The 25865-nt window shown below is 40.8% G+C and overlaps 1 protein-coding gene across 6 annotated transcripts in view; it reads right to left on the bottom strand.

The window, feature by feature from the left end:
• RC3H1 (ring finger and CCCH-type domains 1) overlaps positions 1–25865 on the bottom strand; it is an 82406-nt gene that overhangs the window by 5386 nt on the left and 51155 nt on the right. Inside the window, exons 10-20 of one of the 6 annotated variants that reach the window (XM_061345644.1) lie at positions 25488–25769; positions 24924–25141; positions 23177–23553; positions 21913–22044; positions 21183–21335; positions 20086–20296; positions 19288–19378; positions 19036–19171; positions 16893–17063; positions 16202–16317; positions 12618–15008 (exon numbers count right to left, since the gene is read on the bottom strand). In XM_061345644.1, coding sequence (XP_061201628.1) covers positions 14855–15008; positions 16202–16317; positions 16893–17063; positions 19036–19171; positions 19288–19378; positions 20086–20296; positions 21183–21335; positions 21913–22044; positions 23177–23553; positions 24924–25141; positions 25488–25769 — 2041 coding nt within the window. In that variant the 3' untranslated portion in view covers positions 12618–14854. Of the gene's footprint in view, positions 1–12076; positions 15009–16201; positions 16318–16892; positions 17064–19035; positions 19172–19287; positions 19379–20085; positions 20297–21182; positions 21354–21912; positions 22045–23176; positions 23554–24923; positions 25142–25487; positions 25770–25865 lie in introns of those variants that run through there. The other 5 variants (XM_061345646.1, XM_061345645.1, XM_061345647.1 and 2 more) reach the window with 5 other exon arrangements.

Here is a 25865-nt window from a genome sequence, read left to right as displayed (position 1 = left end):
CCTACCCCCATCTTCCATATGGGCAGAGCCCCAGGCGCCCCTGGTCTGCTCCACAGACCAGCCAGCCATAGATAAAACGGTTTTGACTGTTCCCTTCCCCTTTTCCTGGTCTCTTGTTCCTCTTTCACCTGAGGTCCTCTGTTCCCTTCAGTTACTCTCTGTGGTTTCAGACTCACCTCAACTTTACACTATTTAAGTTACAGATGCAGGAAATACTACAGCAGAGGAGAGAGGTGATAAGGAAGAGGTCTCTGGAGAAGTCGGTCCCTCCAAGCACCAAGCATCTTTAATCCCAAAAAAGTGTATTTTATAAGCGTGTATGGTGTAGCTGGTGCATCACAGCTATTCCTGTCCAAAGTTCACAACCCCTCGGTGCAAACTGACTGTCCCTGACCTGAGGAGGGCAGGGTAATGTTAATAACCATGTTCCAGAAAAAGCAGGCCTCTGAAAAGCCTTCCAGAAGGACAGATAATTTACATTTTCCACCTCTGCTGAAGCAGGGCTCTGCACATCGCATCAGCTTAGCACAAGGCCTCATCAGCTATCGTAGGGCCAATTAAGTGGCACACAAGGTTTCCGGCACACTGTGGTTTAGAGATGCCCTCCAGATGACACGGCGTTGGGTTTGTTCACATACCCAGTGGGAGGAAGCTCGTGGACCACAGCCACAACAGCTTGGGAAACAACTACTGGAAAGGGCTGGCAGCCAGCCCGGGACTTCTGTGTCACGGAAGACTTTTTCAAAGACATATCTAGCTTGGGTAGGTCTCTGCCTGCTCCCACGTACTCGCTGCCACAGCCACTGAGTAACTAAAGATCGGCTATATTTGGTAGTGGTGACCTCCATGTCCATGGTCTTGCCCGTGCTGGTGGGCCAGCACCTGGGGGAGGAAAACAGCTCAAGAGCCAATCTGGGATGCAGAAGACCTCTTGGTTCTTTCACAACCCCCTCCCCTTGGGCTCTTGGGCAATGACTTCATCTCGGCTGAAGTTCCTCCAGAAAAGCAGAAATTGCCTCATTTGGCACCAAGACCATATTAATCCCTGAGGGGCTCTCTCTAGCATACAGTAATAGCATAGCAACAAGTACTGCAAGAAAACATGCAAAACAAGACCTACTTGCTCAGGCCACAACCACTGCTCTTGCTGGTAACAACAGAATATCTTTCAAAAGGTTTACGATAGATGCAACACCACAAAGGAGGTTGGGGGGAATCCAAAAGGGGAGGGAAATCCACCAAATGCAGAAACAAAAACAAGACCCAGGGCAGGAGGGCAAGAGAAAGGAAAGCTATTCAGACAATTAAAAGCACTCCAGGAAGCTCTGCTCTTCCGAACCTTTCACTCCTACAGGAAAAATCAGCCAGCAGCAAGCCAGGCACAGTTCTGTGCTCCACAGCCCTAAGGCCAGGACCTCAGCAACCCTTGCTGCTTCCCAGCAGTCCTCCCTCACCCACATTTAACTCTCCCTGGCTCCAGCAGCACTGACATGCCTGCAGCTGGTCCAGAAATGACAACCTTGCTGCAGTCCCTGTCCTGTCACTCTGCTAACCTCCAGGGAAAGGCCTGTCCGCAAGCATGTGCTGGCCTGCCTGTACAAACACAGCTGCCTGCTCCTGTTCATGATGTTCACCGTCACACAAAGTGCTGCTAATCTCACATTTAAAACCAAAAGCACGAGGAGTGGAAAGAGCACCTCATCTTCAGCCTGTCCTGATTAAATAGGAAAGACTGTTTTGCTTGGTAGTAAAGTCCTGACTCCATCAACCTAGAAGAAATACAGGACTTCACGCTAATGCCTTAAATCAGATTTATCAGCCACTAAGCCTGACTTGGCCCCTGACGTGTCCAATCTTGTCTCTAACAGGCAAAAGCCATCACTATTTCTTAGGCCAGCTGTTTGCTGTAGCAATTGGTTGAAAACACTCCTCCTCCCTCCATAGCTCTTCAACACTCCCTTTTCCCCTGCAGCACTGCCACACACTCCATATGTCAACTGCTTTCATCTTGGAAGGATCCCAAAAATATTATTGCAACATCACTGCCTGAAAAGGGTTACTGGAAAGGAAAAATGTACAAATTAGAAAGGGTTCGTTTTTCTGCTTCACCCCTGTCAGAGGTGTAGAAAGCCAAGAAACAAGTTGCTGATTCAGCTGAGAAGGCTCCAGGGGAAGAAGAGAAACTCCCCCATCCCACGCTTGGTGTGCAACACAGCTGGACTCCAGCCAGTATAGGCCATTTCCATCCCATGGTTGCTCACTGCTGCATAAAGAGAAAACCAACTGGGCTTGCAGACCCACAGTTCCTCCTCCAGGAACCACCCTACTGAACCTACCAGGGCTACCTTAGGTGGCATGAATGTCCCACAGCACCCATGCAGTGTGCTAAAGAACCCAGCAAATGTCAAGTAGCTCAAACCATTTTGAGATTAACTTAGGCTCTTGAGAATAAAAGCCTTTCCCCCATCCCCTCACACCCCAAAATCAGAGTGCAAAGCAAATTAGCAGTACTCTTCTACAGGTGGGCAAGAGATCAATGATTACTCAGGACAACCTGACCTTATGAATTGCTCTCCAAACCATGAAGCATTGCTACAGGTTGGGGATGGAAGTCAAGCATGACACTTCAATGAACTGTACAGAAGTAAGCCTTTGTGATAACTGGGATGCGAACACCCTCTCAGAATGGCTCCTCAGGCCCAAGCTCAGAGTGAAAAAACACTGGAAGCAGCTAGAATTCATAGGCTCCTACAACAGGAAAGGAACCCTTACAAGGAATGAACTAACTATGAAAGATTAGTGGAACCTGTTTCTTACCTTGTACCTCCAGCCTTCTGCTTTTAGAGTGCAAATGCAAATCGTTAAGAGGACAAGCAGTCCTGCTTGAGCCCAAACTAGTCAAAAGCAGTTTCCAAACTGGACTTCTGTGCTCAAGCAGAGCTGGGACGAAAGCAGGGGATGGTGGGAGGGGAGTAGGATGCTGAGGTCAAAGGCTGATGACCAGCTACAGAAGGTTAAACAAAGAACAGAAAAAAAAGAGCAATGTTTAGTTTGAAAGAAGTTTTAAAGTTCAATCTGACAAGGGAAAGTTTGACCGCCTACCCCCATGCAAACACCAGATGCTTTCAGTTCTTGCCAATAGAAAATTAACTGGTTTTATCATGACCTCCCCCCCCCAATTTTAAAGACTTCAAACAATAATGTGATGATCTACGGTATTTGCAAATCTCACTTTGGTATCTCATAGCTCAGTAAAATGTTTCCCTCTGCCCCAAGCCCTGTTACGCCCCATTCCCAAGTAGGGACCAGCTGGGAGAAACTGCCCCACTTCACACAGTCTAAAATACATCCCCTCTTAAATACACTCACCTTTTCACTTACACCACTGGAAAGATGAGGATTAACAGCATCTCCCCTCACCTTCAGTCCACACATAGTAGTCTTGGGGCAGGACTGAGGAATACATTCCAATCTAGGATGCAGTTGCTCTACAAATTCAATGGCACTGCCTCCTGATCATCAAAATCCAGGAGCTGGCTGACTGAGTGCTAAAGCTGCCCTGTTACTGGCCTCTAGTAAGAGTCCAGGTCTTGATGGAAAATGCAGCTGGTTTGGGAAAAGTAAAAGACCTTATTATACCATTAAGGGATAGAGTTAAATGAGACAGAGATTGTGGAGATGAAAGGATGACATGCTCTGAACACAACTTTGCTTTCACGGGCTCCTCTCCAGAGCCTGAGGTCAAAGTGCCACTCTTAAAAATTGACTCTGCCCAACATATCATTCTTGCTCTCATCAGTTTTATAACCAGGAATATCTTTATCAAAAGCAAGCACAAAAGCTACACAATCCACTCTGAATGCTGCTCACTAACACACAAATACCTGTTCCTCACAATTGCTTTCTGCCTAACAGCAGATCAGGCCAGACCTGAGATGCAAGTCAGTGAGTAACCTGCAGGTTACATATCTGTCATGTGCCCCAGGGGGTAAAATGTCCTCAGTAAGAAAGAAAGAACTTTCGCACCTGACCTTGTTGCTCCAAGGGGCTGCTGGTTTAATTTTCCAAGGTGATGCATATGCTTGCTGGTCCCATGGTCTTCAGGGTGAATTAGTGATCATCACACCCAGCAAAGAGCAGCAGGCAGACATTCAAGTATGGGTTTCCATTCACGCAATGCTCAGAGGCAGTTTAAAGCAGTAAACCCAAGAACAAACACCTTTTGTGTTTTGCGTATCCCACATTGTCTAAGCTAGTGTGAATGAACTCTTACCAGTGTGACAAAGTATGCTGATACTGCAAACTGCAATCTTGTTTCACTGTAAAAAGAGGCCAAACACCTACAACTGAGTATGGAAATACTTTCTTTAATCATGGTGGCCCTATTAACAGTGAGGTTAATTCCAGAATTGAAACTAGGGCTGAAGGGATCGATAAGCTGCCCAAGCCATACCCTCTAGGGTAGCTGGGTAAATATATTTTGAATGCAGCACATAAATGACAATTCACTGATGCTTCAGCTCAAAGCAACAACAGCACTCATGCCTTAGCAGAACTATACCTAAGGAAGCATCCCAAGGGACAAGTGCGTTAACAGAAATCATGAGCTGCTTTGTTTGCTCTAGTGGAGGGACTGTTTTTCTCCCAAAGCTGCTGTTCACAGACCCCAAGCAGGGATCTGCTGCTCAAAACCATTAAGCGCCAAAGCTCTAAGCCCAGCAGCCTGGGATGAGGGATCAAGCATCATGCCTCAGTTTTAGTTTCTCCCACACTCACAGTCCAGGAGATAGGGAGCTGGAATTCACACTTACGGAGAAGGTTACAGAAACTATTCAAGGCATCCCAGCCAGGACAGGGGACCCCCTCACTTTAGGGTGCTGCTGTCTCTTACAGGTGCCTGCAGAGCTGTGTGGTACAGCACACTGCTGCTTGCCACCTCTGCAGGAAGATCACAAACTGTGCTCTCTGCTCTTTAGACAAAAGAGCCGAGAACCATTTACAGCAGCAGGGAGACAGGGTATCTTCTTGACATACCTGTACTGTTCTCTGAACAGTGCTTTTTTTGAGAAGCTAGAAAGAAATCACCCTTAAACATACTTCAGTGGTGACCAGGAACACAAATTTGTTTACATTTTGATTTGTGCTTTGGGTGCTCACTGCCAAGTTTTATGGTGACACACAGGGAGAAAGACTTAGGCACTCACGGAGCAAGATGTGATAAAGAAATCCCATTTCCGGGCAAGTCTTTTCCAGCTCCCTTCTATTCTGGTATCCAAATCCAAAGAGAAAATATTCCAGCAGCTGCCACCCCCCTGACCCCAGTCTCCCCCACTCTCCCATATACAAAAACCTCCAAGTTTCCCCAAAGCTCTCATGATGCAGAGCAGCCACCCCTCTCTTCCAAAAGGATCTGACACTCCACAGCATTTCAGATCACCTTTAAAAGCCAGTCACTGCAGAAATACAGTTGGTTGGTTGGTTGCTCCCTCCCCTCACCTCCCAGTACCTGAGCAAACTCCACCATCAGATTAGTGGGAAAAAGGAAAGGAAACCGTCACCAACTGAAACATCGAGTTTTCAGCTGTATTGCCCACTAAATACAATTCCCTTTATAGGAACGGAATGGTTCAAGTCACCCAGGAAGATAACGCAATGGTGTGGAAGTGTGAGGGGGCCCAACAGTTAGTAGTGATGGGCTTTGGGCCAGCAAAGCACACACTTCAGACTGCATCCATGGTGCCTGGGCTCAAAATTAAATAACCATGCCTAAACTCCCAGGGCAGAAGGCTGTGCTTGGCCTGCACCAGGAGAAGGAACAGCTTTTTAGCAAAGCAGCAACTTCCTTTGTATCAGACTATGTTCAGCCAGTCTCAAGATTTATAGCCACCTAATGACTTATTAAAACCCTCAAAAAGAAGTGAAAGGAGATTAAAAACCACAAAACAGACTGTGGAGCCAACCTTATTCTGACTTCAAGGCAAGTTCCAGAACAGGAAACAAGCACAACATTAGAGGCACTCTGCTTGCTCCTTGCTCTGAAGGTGGTTTTATTTTTTTGTTTGTTTTTAAATACATAGTCTTTCTTTAAGCAACCACCAAAACTGGTATTTTGAGTATTCTTTCTTGTTCACCTTGGGTGAACACATGAAGAAGCCACTTTGTCTACAGGGAGAGTCAGAAGAGAACAGGTAACACCACCAAACAGACACACGTGGTTTCTTTGATATTTGGCATCTCTTATGCTCCAGCCTGGCAGAGAACAAACATGCCTTGACCTGGAGGAAGTCTTACACCTCACACAACATGTAGAAGAACACACATTCATCCCAGACAAAAAAAGAAGAGGTATTCCAAAGTGTTCTCCATTAATTTATCATTTAATATAAATGCTGACAGAAAAGCAGGTAAGACCTTGTAGACACTTCCATCTATTTACAAACCAAATAGTGAATCACCACCTTTCCACTCTTCGTTGTTGTTGAATCTGCAACCTAAAGGACCCTTACACACTATGTGGAAGCAAACTGAGGTTGAATCAGCTTTGTGAGAGAGAAAAATTAGGTGAAGAGGGAAAAAGAAACAGTATTTCAATATATGGCTTTTTCTATATAACCACCATGCACACATACCACTTCCTTGTTCTTTAATACAGAACTGACACTGTTGGCTCTATAGTTCTAAAAAAGAAATAAAGGAGACAAATACTGACTTTCAGATCTCTGGATTCTCTTGTGTTTTGCCTCCTTCAATCCTCTCTATCCCACTTCCACATAGTATCTAGAAAGTTTAAAAAGTATACTGCAGGAATAAAGACACAGGGAGTTGGATGTAGTGAACTCTTTCTTCTACTCGTTCTGTCATGTCAGAACTGTTCCAAAAGATAGTAAAGCACTAACCTTCCCAGGAGAGAGGTATCAATGCCTTGTGCACCTCTGAACGTCTCCCCCATGACCAGGCCTGTATGTATAAGGCTCAAAAATTCCCCTGAACTTGCAAATAATTCAGTTGATGGAACTCTTCTCATACATTCTACTTGAACTGTACTCCTATTAAAAGTGTTTTGATAGTTATTCACAATACCAACCCAGAGTCAGCTATTCCCATAAAGGCTCAAGATTGTTCTTTTTTTTTTTTTTTAATGGGAAAGAGAGGCAGGAAAGGAAGAAAACAGCTAGAGAAGAAAAGCAAGTAAAGAACCAGTTCAAACAGAAACAGAGCATGCGTGACATTGTTTAGCACTGATTTATGAGAACAGGAGACAGGGAATTTCACTTATCCAGGATCCTAAATAAATTCAAGAAATAGTTCATAACCTGACTCAACAAATCTCATGGTCTCCTTTATTACCTAGACTATCCTTTTTATTGTTTGTTAAATATACCTCTGCAGGGCACAATCACATACAATCAATACGATTGGAAAATTACATGAGCTCTATCCCAAGCATATATGCATCAATGTTAAAAAGTTATTTAAAAAACCAAACAAACCAAAAATAAAATAAACTCCACCCAAAAAGGTGATAATGACTGCAGAATGTCTCGGGGAGACTTGTATGGTACTAACAAGATCAAAGAAAACTAGGCTTACAAAAAACAGGAAAAACCCATCATCTATAGAGAAATCCCACAACTGGAAGCAGATGATTTCAAAGAGGGGTGGGAGCTGCCGTATAGAATATCCCACGACTCTTCCACCCTCCTCACATACATCTTGCCTCAACTCCTCCTCCCCATAGGAACAAATACAATGGGGAAAGAGCTCAAAGCTATGCTATCAGTTATAGAAAACAGAGAAAAATAACCAGGCTACAGCACAGTTGCTAAGCTGATTTTAAGAAAAGCTCTTCACATAGAGGCTGCTTACACAGCAAGCAGAGGCCAAACGGGTAATGAGAACTCCTCAAATTTAGAGAAAAATGGTAGTAATCTGATGTGCTAGATTTGCCCACGTAAGAGCAGCTTCCCGTAAGAGAGGCTGCAAATTAAAGGTATCAACTGTAAACTGTGCAGCAGCTGTGACGTGAACAGGGTTTCTTCTCTCTGACTCAAGTGACTTCATACATATACAAAATGCTGCTACCAAGTTTCTTTTTAAAAAGCTAGAAATAAAGAGGTCAGTGCACACATCCAGTTGTGGGATCCATCCAATACACAATCTGGTTTGGATGCCAAAGACTTGTGAGTACTGTCTGCCACAGAACTATTAATAAATCTTTTTAACATTACAACAAAGCAAGTAATTACTGAAATATCACACTCCACAAGATTTTTTTTGCTTACAGATATATTTTTCCCATATACATGTTGTACGTAATTCCATAATCTCTAATACTTTTTACTTTCAGAGACACTGTACCCCCTGTTGCTTCCATCTTTCCCAAAACTGTATCTTTCAGATTGAAGTTGTTGTGTTTGCCTAAGAATTTCAGATCTTAGAATCAGCTGTTTTCTGGAATATGAAAACATCCAATGTGTGGATGGCACACCAAAGGTACCTGCCTTGCTGGATGAAGCCAGGCACCTAAACATTCCCTAAAATCATAATTAACTTACTGAAATTGCAAAGATTGCCTGGGAAAGATCAGTTAATTGTTTAGGTTACTAAGCTATCAGCATTCAGTTTTATTATGGTCACATACTTTGAGCTTTAAATGACTGAGAGGTTCCTGACAAACAAATCCATATTCCTACATGTTTTATTTATTGGGAAATTTCAGAAAAAACTGCACCTTCTTTGCTTACCATAGCATTCAAGGAGTTTCCATGGTATGGTATTACACTTGCCATTGGAAAATAAAATACAGAAAAAATCATTTTAGGTTTGTCTCCTTTCCCTCTAATCAAGGCTCTACCTGCATCACAAGAAGTGCCTCAAAGACTGTGATAACACTAAACAGTTACGTTCTTCTTCCTACACAATAAAGACCTCATGTTAATTGTACAAAGGATACTGTTTTGGGATAATGTTCCCCAAAGTCACTTACTTGTATAAGTAACCTGAACTAACTTACCCGAGCCTCTTTCACCCCCTGACATTTCCACAGAAAACAGTGACATTGGTAACAGTTGAGTAACTTGAGAAAAAGAGAACCCCAAATAAAGTTTCTGGCATTTCAGATTATATCTGAGAACAAGCCAATTTGTGGTATATAATCTGTATACTGGTATACCACAAGTAACCACCCCCCCACTGTTAGCACCAAGGCTATACCTAGAAAGTGGCTCAGAACAGCTGCTTCACTTTCCTCATAAATTCAGAATTTACATTTAACTCAAGCAAGGCAGATGTTTTTCAGTTTGCATCTAAATTACCTTTCAGACAACTCAAGAATTTGGTTTTTCTTTTTTTTCCCCATCCAGGGGAACTGACTTACTGAGATACAAAAAAACGGAATTGCTAACACTAACTTTTTTGGGTGTTTTTATATCAGTGCTATCAACATTACAAGGCAGCAACAGAAGTGTGTATTTTGGAAAAGTGAATGATAACAAAATTCAGGTATGAAGCTAACATCACGCCCCAGCCTTGGTCTGTGTTCCTTCTATCTATTCTAGAACTATAAAAACTTCTTAATATGCACACAGACAAACACAGACCTTGCGTGCTGCTTATATGGGTTCTTTTCCCCCATTTTAGAACAGAAGATGAGTTGGCACTCCTGCTGTTGAGCCTCTTGACAATAGCACTGAGTTTCTTGGACCATAGCTAGTTAATCAAAGATATTTTATATTGGGGTTCTTCAGACAACTATCTTGTAAGTCTGCTTCATTATAGTCCAGATTTTAAAATGGAAATGGGCAATGGACATGAGGGTTTATGCTTCTGTGACTTACAGATTTCTTTCCAAACCTAAAGAGTAACAGTCTGCAAGAGTTCAAGTTAGATCAAGAAAGGGACATGCAAGCAGCTTTCTTGTATTATCAATGAAAAGCCTCACTCCTACCACCTTCTAGTATAGAATTTGCCCCACCTAACTCAACTTCGGCTGTCAAGAGACAGTATTATCATACAAGTTTGCTTCTTCCGCATCTAATTTAATGTAATGCTACAATTTGACAAGTCTTTTCAGTTCCAATGGGCTTAAAAGTCACATCTGCAACACAGATTTACCTTTTACTGAAACTGAAGAAATTTTAAATCAGTATTCAATTTAGATATAAACACTTAAAAGACACGGCTTCTTAGATTACGTAAGATACCTACACTCCTTCTCCCTCTCTAAATGAGCCATTCTGTCAGTTGAGAGAATGCAAGAGAGACCAAAAACATGTCAGAATACCCCATATACATCTTAGTACGTTGCAAATTTTATGACTAAACAGAATGATTTTCACAATTTAATGCATGGATAAGGCTTAACAATCACTATTTGTAAACTGTTATTAGGATAACACAGTCAACTCACAAACCCCTTACAAAGATTTGACAATCAAAATGGCTACACCAAGGGAAAAAAAAAAAGTGTTAAGCACAAGTCTTTGGCTCTCCTTTGAAGAAAAACAGCAGTTTACCATGTTTATACAGATTCCCCCGTTTGCCTACCAGTAGGGGCAATATCACATTTGTGCATCACTGAGTAATAACACCATTAGAAAAGGCAACTTCACAGAAGTTATTGGCTAAGCGAATTCATTTGAATGCTCTGTTTTGAGGCAGCAAGCTGTCACTGTTACACAACCAGGGAGGGTGAATGGGCAAGCCACAGAAGGAAAGGAAAGAGCGTATGGACTAAAGGGAGAGAACAAGGCTCAGAAAAAAAACCGAGAAGACTTTGAGAGCAAAGGGGTAACAGTGCTGCAAGTTTGAAAGCTGGGTGATCTAAATAAAAAGTCCTACTCTGAAATGGGACAGGATACCACAGAATACAAGAGGAGCAGAAGAAAAAGCCCAAGTTTCTCCTTTTAAGAGAACTAGGCTGTAGGAAATGAACAGATGTTGACAGAAAAAGGAAAATAACACTACAGAATAAACAAAGAATTTCAACACCATCTGAATCACTGACATACTATATAGCTTAACCTAGCACTTAAAGCATCCTATTCTGGGGGGTTTGCCCATGCTGAGGCTGAAACCCAGGAATCTATGATGGTTCAAAGCTGTCTACTTGCCATGGAAAATTTAACTTACCTACCAAATGATGAAGTAGTGCCCTAATACCATTAATAATACTATTTCTTCTCACCCAGGTAGAAGGAACTAAACCACTTTCTAAATGACACCAATTTTACTGAGGTGGACAACTAGGATAATGGCTATACACATGCATGCAGCAGGACAGAGTTACTGCAGAAATTCTCATTCCCTGCTCATTTACTGTAACCATCAATGCTTCCATTATACATAGAGCTATCTGTCCCCCCAACTCTACTAGCATGCTTTGCCACAAAGGGTACATTTTAGAGAGCTTCCTGAAAAGACTTAAAAGCATGCACTTTATTCTGCTGTTTGACTTGTTTAATCAACTACACTTCTGCAAAAAAGCAGAAAATGGCTAAGAGGAGGATGGGAAAAAACAAAGCCAAAAATCAATACTGTTAGGTATTAAACAAACTTTAACAAGCCAAACTACAATACTGGGCAAACAGGGCATTCACCTGGACACACTGATCACAAGGACACTGTGCACAAAGTACAGAATGGAGAGCTGGATAAAGGATTAAAAAAAACAACAGTAAGATCTCCCTTCTAATCCACAGGTTTTAGAAGTATTCACCCTATGTAGGCCAGCAATCTGAATAGCTCTTACTGCATAAATCCTCTCAGGAGCAGAAGTGGAGAAAAAAATTAATCCCTAACCTGGCAAGGAAACTAATTGGCACAAGTAATAAAAGGTGAAAAGTTTTTTGCCCCTGCAGATTTTCTTTCTAGTGTTGAAGATGAATTTGTAGATTCAAACATATAACCGTCTTCAAAAATTCATTTTACATCAAAAATTACTGCAGTCAAAAATGTACATTCTGGGCTTGTCCTCCTAGATTAGAATACTGCACTAATTATCTGAACTAAAATGAGCTCCATGTGTTAATGAAGACACAGCAGGAAGAAAAGACTAATTAAAAATTAAAAGACTAACCTGATGGTGGTGCTCCACACTAAAGGATGGGAGAAGAGAGCATGGGTGCCTGTGTCAGTTGATGTGTAAGCAGGCTGCCAGGGGAACATGTTAATCATCACCATGGCCAGAGCAGAGAAAGGAGGAACAGATCTGATGGGCTTAAAACTGCACCATCCTAGTTCTGCTCAGCTCAAAGGGGAGCAGCTGCAATGCTTGGCCTCAAGCAGGAGACACCGATGATGGGGACAAAGTGTAGATGAAGCTATTCTAGTGCAAAGATAATCTGTTGCCAAAAGTTCAAACGGGTTAGAAGAGAAGAAAAAAAAAAAAGCAAGCTTCAAAACTATTTGGCAATCAAGAGGCCAAGGTTCAACTGAGAGTGAAATAAACCCGTGTGAAGACATATGGAAAGTGTGGGTGTGTGCGCTGAAAAATGCTTTTATTTTCATTCAGTGCTTCTACCTCCCAGACATTTGATCACAACAGCTGCGCTCATGCGAAAAAATTCTTAAAACATACCCAATATATATACAGATATAACTATGTATATATGTATATATATATTTACATATAAATTTTTATTTAAATAAAAAAGAAAGCTCGAATCCCAAGCCAATATGTGTATCAAATCCTTGACCAGCCAGGTCTGTAGGGCATAATCAAATTCAATGTGAAATAGTATATAAACGCGGTGCCTTGACTGGGCAAATTAAATAATTGCTACTCAAAAGAGTCTTCTGTTTGGATTCTCCTACTGGTAGGCAATAGTGGGACTGTATCCCCTCCCACCCCCCCATTTTGTTTTATTTAACAGTATGATGAATGCAAAGCTTAGCCCAAGGTTGCTATGACCTCGGGAGGAGTTAAGGACAAAAACCTAAAAAACAAGAAAATTTATTAACTCTTGCTTTACCCAACCAAAGCAATGCAGTAATTTATTACATAACCAGTGCTTTCCGATTTAGTAGTCTAACCCAGAAATCAAAAACGAGAACAGGCCAAGAAGGTACAGATGGAGCAGCACTTCAATCATTCTCCATGGGATTCTTTGAGTACAGGGTCCCACTGCAGTGCATGCTGAAAGATTCAAAAAACGTGCAGCAAAACCAAAATCTCTTGATTTCTTTAACTTTTAAAGAAAACATCTACAAAGGCTTACTGTTTCTCCAAATTAAGCTTATAAAGCATCATCTTGGAGGTAGCACACTAGATCTATCACAAAAAGTTAACTTTTCACAACTTCTGACAGGATCTGTGCTGCGTCTTCAGTGGTCATTTTGATGCAGTTTTTCCCCTATGAAGGGGTAATCTATGAAGGATTCAATGCAGCAGTGGCAGACAAGATGCAGGTTGATTCACAGGTGTCAAATTCTAATACACACAGAATTTTTAAGTTTTTAAAAAAATATCCCCCTCCGTTCTATCTGAAGATTGAGTTGTGCTCATCATTGATGGCAATGACGTTGATCTCCTTCAGTAAAAGGCCCTCACAACAGCATTACAATTAAATAACTGATGTATCACTGAACAAAAGAAAAAAATAATTAGGTTATAGAGAAAATATTTTTAATAATAAAATAGCAATTAAAAAAAAAAAAAGACAAGAGCTCCTGAGGAGGCATACATGAAAGATGGGTTTCAAAAGGCAGAGGTCAGTAAGTCCTTCTGCATCAGCTTAATAATCTGGACTTTGGGTAAGCTTGTTTTAAAGGCATAGTGAGAAAGGGGGTGTGTGGGATTTGGAATCCAAACCCAAACAGAATGGCAAACACTGGACCAAATAACAAGTTCACCAAGCTCATCAGCAGTTGACATCCTTCCAACAACCACATAACCTTATATGCTCTCTACTTTCTGTTTCCTGAGATTCTGCCCTGGTCACAGCTGCACAACCTTCATTGTTGTGAAGACTTTAGTTAGAGAGACTTTAGGTTGACAGGCTTTAGTTAAGTCTCTTTACCATAAGCCCCAGCCAGTCAGCTTCAGAAGTAACAATGCTGTAGTAGACTGGTCTGCATTCTGCTGACCTCTTTAGTCTCAACAAAATAGAAGGCAAGCAACCTTCAAATAAAATGTTAAGACACTTATTTCATTATCCTGTTTTATTACACATGCTGAGCTGGGACACACAGTAAGGACCACACCTGTTGCACTGCAAAGATTCTGTCACTTACAGTTTAAACTTAAGTAATTTAAGCAAGAGTCTTGCATAAACTTGTGTTCAGTTCCCAACCACAATAGGAGGAACTGTTTTAAGAATGATGCTTGCTGCACGTCTTTTGAAACTGCAATTCACAGCTACTCTCCAACCCTTATTCCTTGTTTATCCTTAAACCACACAAGGAAGCAGCTAGGGTGTTTTAGTTGTTGAGAAATTAAAGGTGATAAGGAATTATGCACTGGGTATGTAATAATACCAAAATAAAAGAAAAAACCTACTTCATTAAGATCATACAATTAATCAAACAGAGTATATATATAATATCTTTTTTTTTTTTAAGCCCTGGGATTCAAGGCGTCCAAAGTTATTAAAATAAAGTTCATTCACAGAACAAAAACAAATTTAATTTGAATTGCTTGCAGATACTGCTAATTTTCATTTTTTTAATTAAAAAATGCGTTAATGTGAACTATGTGCAGGATTTGTTTCTAGTAGTTGTGTTTGTGCACATTGCCTCTGGACCTGCTGCTCTGCTACTGCTGTTGCTCCTGGGTTTCTCCAATCACCCCTATAAAAAACGTGACTGAAGCTATGAACACCCCAGCAAAGAAACTCTGGGGTATGCTGGCCTCACTTCATGGAGCAGATGTGGGTGTAACTCCCGCTCTCTGGGAGTCATGGTTGTCTCCTCCTCCCTCTGGGTCCTCCGACAGGCTGAGAGATGCTGTCTTGTTTGACAGGAGGCCAATGTTCTCTTGTGTCAAAGCTGATCCATTTGGAACATCACTGCTGAAAGAAAGTTGAGGAGAAAGGGGGAGGGAAGGAAGCAATTCATAACATTTTTCATTTCTTTTAAATAAAAGGAGTCAAAAATATTTGTTGCTGCAGCATCAATATGAACAGTGTTGTGAACGTATGTAAATATGTGAAGACTTGCTCTCTATAGCAAACAGGTTATCTGTGATGCTGCAGATACCAGAAAAGGAAGAACTAAGATAAGACTTGTTTAAAAACAAACAAGACTACATATTTTCAGGGTTCTAGATAACTTACATTTTTCAAATATTTCAGTATATACCAGAAAGTGCACAGCATCAAACCATACAATGCACACATTCCAGAATATTTAATTTAGCTGGTTTTTAATATAAAAAGTTGTTTCAATTTTATTACTTTCAGGTTTCATATGGAAAAATCAGTTTATGCTCCAGAGACCTCAATCTAATGGTGAAGCACAGACCTCAAGAATATAAGAGGAAAGTGCAGACTTCATAAGCAATTGAGAGGTCTACGTTTTCTAAATACACTTTCTGAATAACTATCCAGATTCTAAATTGCTCAGGTGAATTATGTGAACTCAGAGAAACACCTGAGCTTTTCTCTTTGAAGTATTAGTCTGAATATACACAGATGTTTGCAGGCATCTGAAAGTGTTTGTTGTATAGATATCCAACATTACTAGCCAACATCTTATTTCAGTGGACTATCAAATGTGAACCAAAATCAATCCCAATACCTACACATCTAAATATTACTGCCTGCAAATAAAAGTGAACTGTTTCAAAAGTTACATGCCTTCCTAGACAACATCCAATTCACAAATTGGAGAAAAATGGAATAACTTTCCCTTCATTTCCAACATTTCTTTGAAACTAAACCAGCAGATAGTTTCTTTTATGGCTGTTTACTTCCTGCTCCTCCCTATAAATCATCCAACATTGACTACACGGACTTCTGGTCTTACCAATGAAGCAGCACTTCTCCTGAATTGTCATTAGTCTCTTTCCACTCCCCTACTCATCAGCTGAAATAGCCCTTAGCTCATGCTTACACTATAAAAAAAACCCGATTTGTATAATCTTTTCCTAGTAGATGCTTCCATGTCAGAGCTAGTGTGAGGCAGGGGATGTTATTCATATACCAGATGGTGACCCTGATTAAGTCCTTCTGATACACAAAGGGAAGTTGAAGACCCACATTACCTGAATGTCAGTGCAAGGTCCTCAGCCGGAACCTTGCTTTGCGGTTCTAGTTGTCCATTTTCTGTCTGTTTAGTGGTGCCCAGTTTGTTTTTTATATCCAGGGAAGACTGACTCTCCTTTAAAAAAAAGGAAAGAAGAAAAATTCTTTAACATTATGTTAAGAGACTTCATCCTTTAGGACCTATAATGAAGACCTGTAAATTGAAGTCACACAATGTAACTCACAAAAAGCCATGAGACAAGAAACAGACTCAGTAAGATAATGCTCTTCTTCTCACGACACAGTATTTTCCAAAAGGAAGGGACGATTCTTGAAGCAGCAAAGACCACAGACTGTAACAGCACACAGACCTCTGAATACTAGTCTGCACCTGTAGAAGTTTTCTATGTTAAAACAGTCTAACCCATGGCACAGTGACCTTGGAGACAATTCACAGTTTTTAACAAATTGATTGCAACACTTATTTTTAAAATATTCTGCTGTTTTGTTGCCATTCGAAGAGGCTAGATTTAAAATTCCTCGTAAAGAATCACCTAATAACTTCTCAGGAAGTCTGAAGAATGAAGAGGTGAAGGAGGTGGATGGCTCCAGCTGTGGTCATCCAGCAGAGAGCCTTTTTGTCACAGTGAAAGGGCTGCAGCCAGCTACATGTCTCTCCACCTCTTTGCCTCCCACCCCCATGGCACTCACCATGCTCAGCTCACGGGTTCTCTTCCCAATTTCCCTTTCCACCTGGTGTAGCTCCAAGCTCAGCTGTTCACTTGAGATCATCCCAGGCCACTTGGGAGGTGGCGGTGGGGGCTGTGGTTGGCCTGCCAGGGTAGTCGTCTCCCTCTGCAACAGCAGCCTGTTACTAACAGCCTAAATGCATAAAGCCAAGCACATACACAACTGAGCACACAACACACCAAGCACAGGAAGAGCTCTAGGCTGTAATTCTAGATTATTGCTTATGTGCAAAACCAAGGCCTTCTCTTGCCATACTTAACAAGGTCCCATTTCAAATACCTTCTAATGCAAATTTAAACATCTTTTACACGCAGACAAGTCTTTTCACTTTTAAACAAGCAGCATTAAACACCTTTTAGTATAACAAATTTCCAGGGATTTTTCCCATACAGAGATCCCTTCCCAAAACTAGGATTAAGCACGAATAAAAGGACTACTCTCACAAGCTATTTGTTGAGCAAATCTACTGTTTTAATTTACAATAGCAGATCTTAAATTATACAGTAGAGCCAGAATTATAATACCAAATAATATAAAAAAAATCTTGAGAGATGTGAATATCGAATACATAGCTCCCTACTGACGCAGATGAGGAAGGACAGGAAGATAGGGGGACAGGTACAGTCATTCAGAAGTTGCAAGTTACTAGCAGCCAAGTAAAAGCAGTAGTCATGTTTGCCACTCCAAAAGCCTGCCAATCCCTGGAAATCAATTCTGTAAGTGTGCAGTCTGCATTTAAAGATACTATCTTATACCCTGCACAACCAAACATCTGGCTGGTCTTAAGTAGAAATGCTCATTCATTTGGGAAGCAAACAAAATAATCTAGTTCTTCATGTTCTGATTGAATGGCTGATCAAATCACTCTGAGTGATTGCTACAACTTTGGAACAGGTAAATCAGTAAGGGTGGTGAGGCACTGGAATGGGTTGCCCAGGGAAGCTGTGAATGCTCTATCCCTGGCGGTGTTCAAGGCCAGGTTGGACAGAGACTTGGGTGACACGGTTTAGTGTGAGGTATCTGCCCATGGCAGGGGGGTTGGAACCATGTGATCTTAAGGTCCTTTCCAACCCTAACTATTCTACAATTCTATGATTGTAAGCCTCCTGGATTTCAAATATCTGCTTGCAGCTTTGAACAGAAGAGAAACTGAAAGCAGTTGTCACTCGAAATAACTGACCAGCTCTGACAAATTCAAATTATGATAGAATCAAAGTTCAAAACTCAACTATGTAGGACTTAACACTGACACAATCGCAGTAATAATGAGCAGGAGAGGCAGATCGCTTACAAGTTTTGCAGTTTTCCAATACTCTCTATTATGGCAGACATGCAAGATTTAAAACACTTTCTCCTCTTGTTCCCAAACAAGAGCACAAGAACACAAGTTGTGTTTGAAGTAACTACAAATGCAGTACTAATTCCTGCTGCGAGTTAAAAAAAAAAAAAAAGTAACTGAAGCTTTCCTAAAAAACCTCTTTTTTCCTTATGCTTTGACATTTCTACCTTCTGTTTTTCACAAAACACAAAGATTTCAACTCATTCTTTTTTAAATGCAGACTGCCATCTTTTCTCATGTTACGAGTGACTATATTTAATAGTGGAGATGTAAAACATTATACTTAATTTCTCAGGCTAAGTATCTGTATTTTTTGACTCTTGTGTTTTGTGCTATTTAGGAAGAAACAGGTACAGCACAAAGCCAAACATGAAACAGATGAAGGTCATTGCTTTGCGTACATCAAAATCAGGCATCTTCAATGGCAGTAAAGCCAAGAAGAATAGGTATTTGCAGCACAGGTATGCCTCTGAGTATACAGATGAACAGAGAGGGGCAGTAAGCGGAGAGAATGAAAGCAGTAAATGAGTACAGAGAGTTGATTCAAGTATGGTGTTGATTTGCACATGAAGCGCAGGGATGTTTCTGTTGCTAAGCAGAGCGCTTTACACTCGTAGCCTAGTCTTGATGCATGGCATCACAGAATTAAGTATTGTTACTGAATATCATTACCGTTACAGAAAGATCAACTAATGAAAGGCAACTTTATTAGCTTCATCTCTCTCCGTACCACCCCTCACCACTCTTTCAACCATTGGTACCAACCTCTAGTCCTCGCATTTGTGTCTGCTGGCTAATCTGATGGTCTACTTGCTGCAGCTCCATGCGCAGCTGCTGCTCTCTTTCAGCTGAGGGCAACTGTTTCCCATGACCAGCCACATCTGACATGGTCAGTCTCTCCCTTTGGGATCAGAAAAGCAAAAATAAGGAGATTTCTAAGAAAAAGCTTTATTCAGCTGGCACAGAAAAAATAAAATAAAATTACACAAAGGCAAAGAAAAACCAAAGCAGCCCTACCTGTCATTGAAACGTCCCTGAGAAGGTATATTTTGATGAGGAGAATATGGAGAACCTCCCCAGCCACCGTGAGTTCCATAAGGACTGTAGTCTGCCAGTGAACAGAAATAAAAACACGTTGCATTACTACAAAACTACCCTTTAAGTAGTCAGCCAACGCACACAACTGAACAGACATTAGAGAATAATCAGAAAGGTGAGGCTGCTAAAAGTGAGGAAGCCTAATGTTTCTTCTTCAATTCACCTCAAAAAAAAAGATCATCTTCTGGAGTCAGACATACAGCAACATTACATGTGATTAGAAAATAGATGTGTAGAAAATAAACTATTCCAACTTTATTTCCTTTGCCTAACAGTGCACAAAGCAATGCCTGCCTTAAGCTTCAGCAGCAGCCACCCATAAAGTAGGAGTGCAGTAGAGTACTTTGTTATGATGGTTTTGCATTTTATCTTTGGGAAAGCGGTAAGTTTCTGGATTCTACTACAACAGACTTAAAATAAACCTCATCTGAGCAGGATCAGCAGAACAAAGTAACTTTTTCCAAAAAGCAACAACAAATCACAAACACATACACTAGGTGTGCACAAACCTGCCCTTGCAACAGGAAGTGACAGCCTTTTTCTTCAGGCTTCTCAGTGTAGCCTTACCTAGAGTTATTTTTAGTGGCATAACATATATCTCACCTATTTTTCTAAGACAAGAAACAAGCTTACAGGGGCTGTCTTCAACTTGAATTATACTAGTAGCACTAAAGAAAGCAGCAACAGACAGCAAAATCCAAGTGTAGATCATCATACCTGAAATGATAGATTTGGTGTTAGCTCCCTGAACTGCCATGGCCTGGATGGGACCAGAATTCTGATACATGGCTTTGGAAGTACGAGAGATAGCCCCAAATCTCGACACAGTTGGCCGGTCTCCAAATGGAATGAGGTCGTCATCACCAGCCTCTGCTGCTCTTCGTTGCATGTCTAATCGCTGGTCACGCATGGCTTTACTATCTACGTTCTAGACAAGATATGGAAGAGGCAGTCAAACTTACTCAGAAATGAGAAAAATCACAGTGCTTTTACAAACTGTATAGTAAGTCTCAATTGTATTTTCTATTTCCTTCATCCTTAAACTAGTCTGCCTATTCTACCAGCCTATTTCTAGCTGTAGAGTGATGCTTAAACACTAGTAAGAAAACAAATAGTGGTGGTATTTCAGAATCCTATTTAATTTCTTCTACATTCACGAGTCCAATAATTTTTTTTTTTTTTTTTTTTGCAACACTGGATTAGCAAAAATGTGGCAGTACAGAGTAAGATCACAGCCAGACACCCGCAGCTTCAGTGAATGACTGAATAAACACAGAACAGAGCTAGAAATTGCCCTCAAAAAGAATCAGCTTAGTATTATGTTACAACTAGTCTTCTCAAAAGCTTCATGCAAGTTCGGGTATTCATGTGGTCACAGAACAGACCACAAGTCAAGTAAAAATTAATAAAAAAAACAGTAATAATTACCTTAAAAGGATTTAATACCACAAAGTTATAGTATCTCCCTCTGACAAAAAGCAACAGATGAACATGTTTAATTAATGAGCTGCCAGTAGAAAGTAATTCTGGATTTCAAGTAAGCATATAGAATCATGGCAAAGTATCTTGCTATCCATGGCTGTAGAGTGGTAAACCTGCATCTATATCCAGAATTTTGAAACAGCTACAAAGATGTAGGACTATTTTTACCTTTGAAAACAAAGCACTCTGCACATTTGCAAATGTATTCGACTGCAGTGCACTTTTGAGCTTAAATACAAGCACTTCCGTCATCCTGGAAAGCAAATGAAAGAGTCCCTCCAAATCTACAGAAGTTTCAACTTTGATTCTGTGTTCCCTCAGTCCCTACATACCGCCATCTCCACACTCCTTGCTGCCACAACATCTTTGGGTTTTGCATCTTTGGTTCCAATGTAGGAGCCAATGGTGTCACAGGACCAAGGAGAGTACTGGCTGTAGTCATTTCCTTTGTATTTCCCAGCTACCTTCAGATCTTCATCCAAGTACTGTACAAAAACAAAAATCTGGTTCTGTAAGTGAAGGGAAGATGCAGTTTCACAGCCACCAGTTCTTAGTTCAACAGCAATGAGCTTGAATAACTACCAGGATTATTTTTTAATCAGTATGTCACCATTTGGAATTGGGCCACAGCAAGCATGAAACGCATGAAATTCTGATCACCTGGCTACACATCCTGTGCTGACTGTTCACTTGGCCAGTATGAGAGTGATATTTTGAGCTTGGTTAAAAAATAAACCTCCATCAAGCTGTTACTTAACTATAAACATGTCAACAGCAAATGAAGAAGTCCAGTAACTGTGAAGAGTACTTCAATTGATAAAGGTTCAAAACTACTTCTTTTGGTTCCACCAAAGGCAGATAGCTGAGGATAAGCAGCAGATCAGAGAAATAACAGCTAGCTGAGAAAATGGAGAGCGCACCATAAGGGCTTCCCACCCAGAATACAAAATCTCCCCCAGCACTGTACTGTTCTAACTTTGTTGTCTTCACCTACCAACACACAAATGCCAATGTATTTTCCAAATATGCTAGCAAGTTGTATTTTTGTCAAAATATGCTTACCTCCTCTGAATGAAAAGGATGAGGCAAGGTTGGTGATGGTGCAAAAGGAGGTGGAGAAATCACCTTCCTCTCTTCTAGCTGGGCCATGATCTCCTTCCTTCGCCGATGAAGTTCATCCAGGCTGGGATGAGGCTGAAATGAAGAGAGAAATACATTAAAAATTTGAAATACATTACAAAGTTTGAAGCATTAATGCACAAAACTAGTAATTTTAAAAGTTTTTTATCCAAACAGAATAAGGCAACCAGATACTGTCTGTTCATTGTAAAAGTATCACATACATGTTCCTACACTAGCCATACACCCCGAAAGCAGAAAACGTTATTTTGCCTGGAACTGATTAGATACGCAACTAACCCAGTGATCCAACTTTAACATTGTCAAACTTTTAACTCACAGGTAGTTCAACATGAAGCTGTGTTCCAACTTGGCAAATTTTCCACTGAAACATGTTCCAGCAGGGCAGGTCCCCATTTCAGTTACATGGGGGGAAAGCAATAGAACTCTACAGATCATAACCTCTTCACAGTTAATTTACACTAATCATTCATTTTGCAACAGAATCAAACATCCCCCAAAATGTGACAAACTCAAAACTGAAATCTACAAACTATGTAAAAATGCTTCCTGGACTCAGCAATGCAATTCAGAGCCTCCAAAATGAATGACAGCTACATAAATCCAACTGTTCAGGACTCTATTCCAGTTGGTGATGTACCAAGACACTTCTTTTTGTTTGCACATTTCTAGGAAGTCTTAAAGTAGAGAGAATTTAGAAGAACAGAAGCTTCAGCTGCTTTATCACGGGATGCATGTTTGAATACTTATTTAGGCACAGAGGTGGTCCAGTCACAGATGAGCAGTACAAGAATGCACACATGACCACTTCCACACACTGTATTTAATCTGCACTACAAAGATGGCAGCTCTCTCCAGTCTAATCTTTGTTGGGGGAGTCAGGACATAGGAGATTTCCAAGGTAATTACAATACTTTTCTACTTTGAAAACTAAGTTTGCTACTTACTTTGAGCACTAAGTAGCAACCTGCTCTTTTCCATATTAACATAATTACAATTGTAGAGTTGACCGATAACTAAACTGCCTTCCGGTTTTTAATTATCTTCGTCAAATCTACCCCTTCTTAAAGACCAAACTTCTAATTCCTTATAATCCCCACCATCTTACTACAAAAATACTCAAATTCTCAAGTAGTTCACAGTTTCTCTCTTAAACAATTATGAAATTGTGATATAAACCTCATACCCTGTGGCATGAAGGTCTGATCTGACCTAGATGTGGAGTCACTGGGCAATAACCCTCTGTTTGCTGGTATCTGTCTCTTGATTCAGGTATGTAGGAGGGTACAGCTGCTTGTGGAATTTCAATGGGTACAGGGCTTCCTCGGACAATCTCCTCTCGCTGATACGGCTGGACAGGGGGATATACACGACGACTGTCATAGTGAGGTGGGTATATGGGTTGTCCCATAGGAGGATACTGCTGCGGCTGTGTGTACTGCGGGCTCACCACACGATCCTGAAGATAGGGTGGGTAATGGTCTAAATAAGGTGGACCAGGTTCAGGAACTGATGGAGGAGGTCGGACAAAGCGAGACATGGACTGAGTGGGATAGTAAACTCCTGAAAGAAGGCAAGAGGAATACAAAACCAAATCCACAAACAAGATAAAGTTATTATCACAACTGACCACAAAACAGAATTGTTTCAAATATTCCAGTCTACAAGTATCATGAAGACACGGGTATAAATTAATTCACATTTGTTGTTTGCCCGCTGTCTAACTGGTATTTCTACTAAAAAAACTAACCACAGAAAAGCAAAACATGATACAAAACCCAAGTGACACAGTTCAATTATCCAAATAAGATAAGGTTACAGTAGCTACAGAAAAGTTGGTGAGACTGAGTCTATCCCAGTCTTGCTAGCATGCCAAACAAGTAACTCACTAGAATGTCCCTGCAGATTGGCATAAATGCTTTTAGCTAGATAAGACTTAAAAAGTAAACTGAAGTTTAGCTGTACATCTGCATCCATGCAATTAAAATTCAATTTGTCCCAAAATATCAGAGACACTGCCTGTGTAGAGAAACGTGGATTAATTACAATTTAAAGTTACCTAAACATTTGTTCTACTTCATGAACAGCAGAAATTTCACACTGTGAATCACTTCAAAGAACTAAGAAGAAAACTTCTAAGAACACACCCCCTTAGTTACATAAAGATTTTAGTAAACTATCTGGGATCTCTTGACAATTAAAAAATAAGGACGAACATGTGCACATCATCATCAACATGGGCATCAAGTTTTATGGACAGCTTAGATCTTAATTTGCACACAAAAATCAAATGTAAGCTCTCCCCCCACCTTCAAAATACTCTGCAACCTTTGGAAAAATTGTGGCGCTCCCCTGCCTCCCTTCCTTTCTAAGGCCTTTTCTTCTTTTTTTCCACTTCTTTTAGTCTTTCATTTCTTATTTTTCCTTCACATTGCCTTCACTTTATGTAATTTCTCTCTCCAGTCTTACATTATGTAAGGGTGTGCAACACCCTTCTCTAATTTCACTTATCTCTACCTATCACATACACATGCAGACACTTCTGGAATACTCACACACTTTTCATTAAGGATGTAAGTACTTCTACTCCTCAAGCATAACTCCCTCTGCTGGTTAAACTCAATTTCCATTTTCCTTGAGTCAAACTGAATTAAAATTTACCTATTAGACTCCTGATCCAGCCTAGTTAGGAAGAACTGAAAGAAAAGGAGTTGCTAAACTGGATGGGTATAAACCTCCATTTTCAACAGCATGGACATCCTCAGTCAAGACATAAAAAGCCTGCCGATTTCCATTTTATTATCATTACCACATTAGTGCCTACAATCCACATAACAGGTAAGACTCCAACTTGAAGGCTTAAAAACACGAGAGAGTGGGAAGAAAGAGTAAAATCAGTATGAAGATGAAAGAGAGCTTGGTCTTAAACTTACCTTGTTGGTAGGGTGCTGGCTCAAATGGTGGGGCAGTTCCTCTAGGATCTTGATAAAACATATCTGCTTGCTGAGTATTATACAACTGAGACCCTCGTGGTACCATTTGTAACTGCTTGGTGACTGACACCGAAGGCAGATCTGTTGGTGCCCGAGCAGGCACTGGATGAGGGTTCACTGGTAAGGCAGAAATAGAGCTCTTGGGAACAGATTCCATCCTAAAAAGTACAAAGATGGCAGTGCTTATTAAGGCCTGATATAACACACTGTACTATAAGCCAGTCTATCCTCCACCTGCTGAAGGCTTAAATCACCTTTCCAATTAAAATATAAGCGAACAGTGAAGTAAAACAGTTTCATTTTAGCTTTAATTTTCTACTCTATTTTTTATCACTTAAAAGCAAACAAGCAAAACCAACAAAACCCCCAAACAGACAAGCAAGCAAAAAAAATCACCACAAGACCAAAAGAAAAATCTTGTTGTTTCTTTTCTAGAAAATGAGTTTGTTTCTGCTGCATATTTACACACATGACACTTCAAACAACAGTTAGAAAGACCCGTACAAGTCAGGAGGGGATCCAGGGGCACTGCTACTCAGATGGTCCATCTTCCCTGGCTTCAGAGCTGTTTCATAACTGGAGTCAGTCCCTCGAGAAATAAGTTGTGTCACTGTGCTGCCTGCTGATACAATTCCATTTGGCAGAGCAGAAGTCTTCCTAGTGGGCAAGTCCACTCCCCCTTCCTCTGAGAGGATAGCTCCTGAAGGCAGGCCCACCTCATTTAGCTGGCCCAGGGAGGCACTCAGGGGTCTTCTGGGAACCAAACGCTTGTTCATTTTACGGAATCTTTAGAGAAAAGAAGCCACATGTCAAAAATTGAAACAAAAGAATATAGAGATCCATTTTTCAAATTTTTTTTTCAAACAGAGATACTACCAAAAG

Source organism: Neopsephotus bourkii, unplaced genomic scaffold (genome assembly GCF_033783945.1).
Source record: "Neopsephotus bourkii isolate Nb327-2 ecotype Australia unplaced genomic scaffold, CSIRO-AGI_Nbou_v1 NB_234, whole genome shotgun sequence".
In the NCBI taxonomy this organism is placed as follows: Eukaryota; Metazoa; Chordata; class Aves; order Psittaciformes; family Psittacidae; genus Neopsephotus; species Neopsephotus bourkii.
The sequence above is the reverse complement of the archived record's forward strand: the minus strand, read 5'-3'. Positions and strand labels throughout refer to the sequence as shown.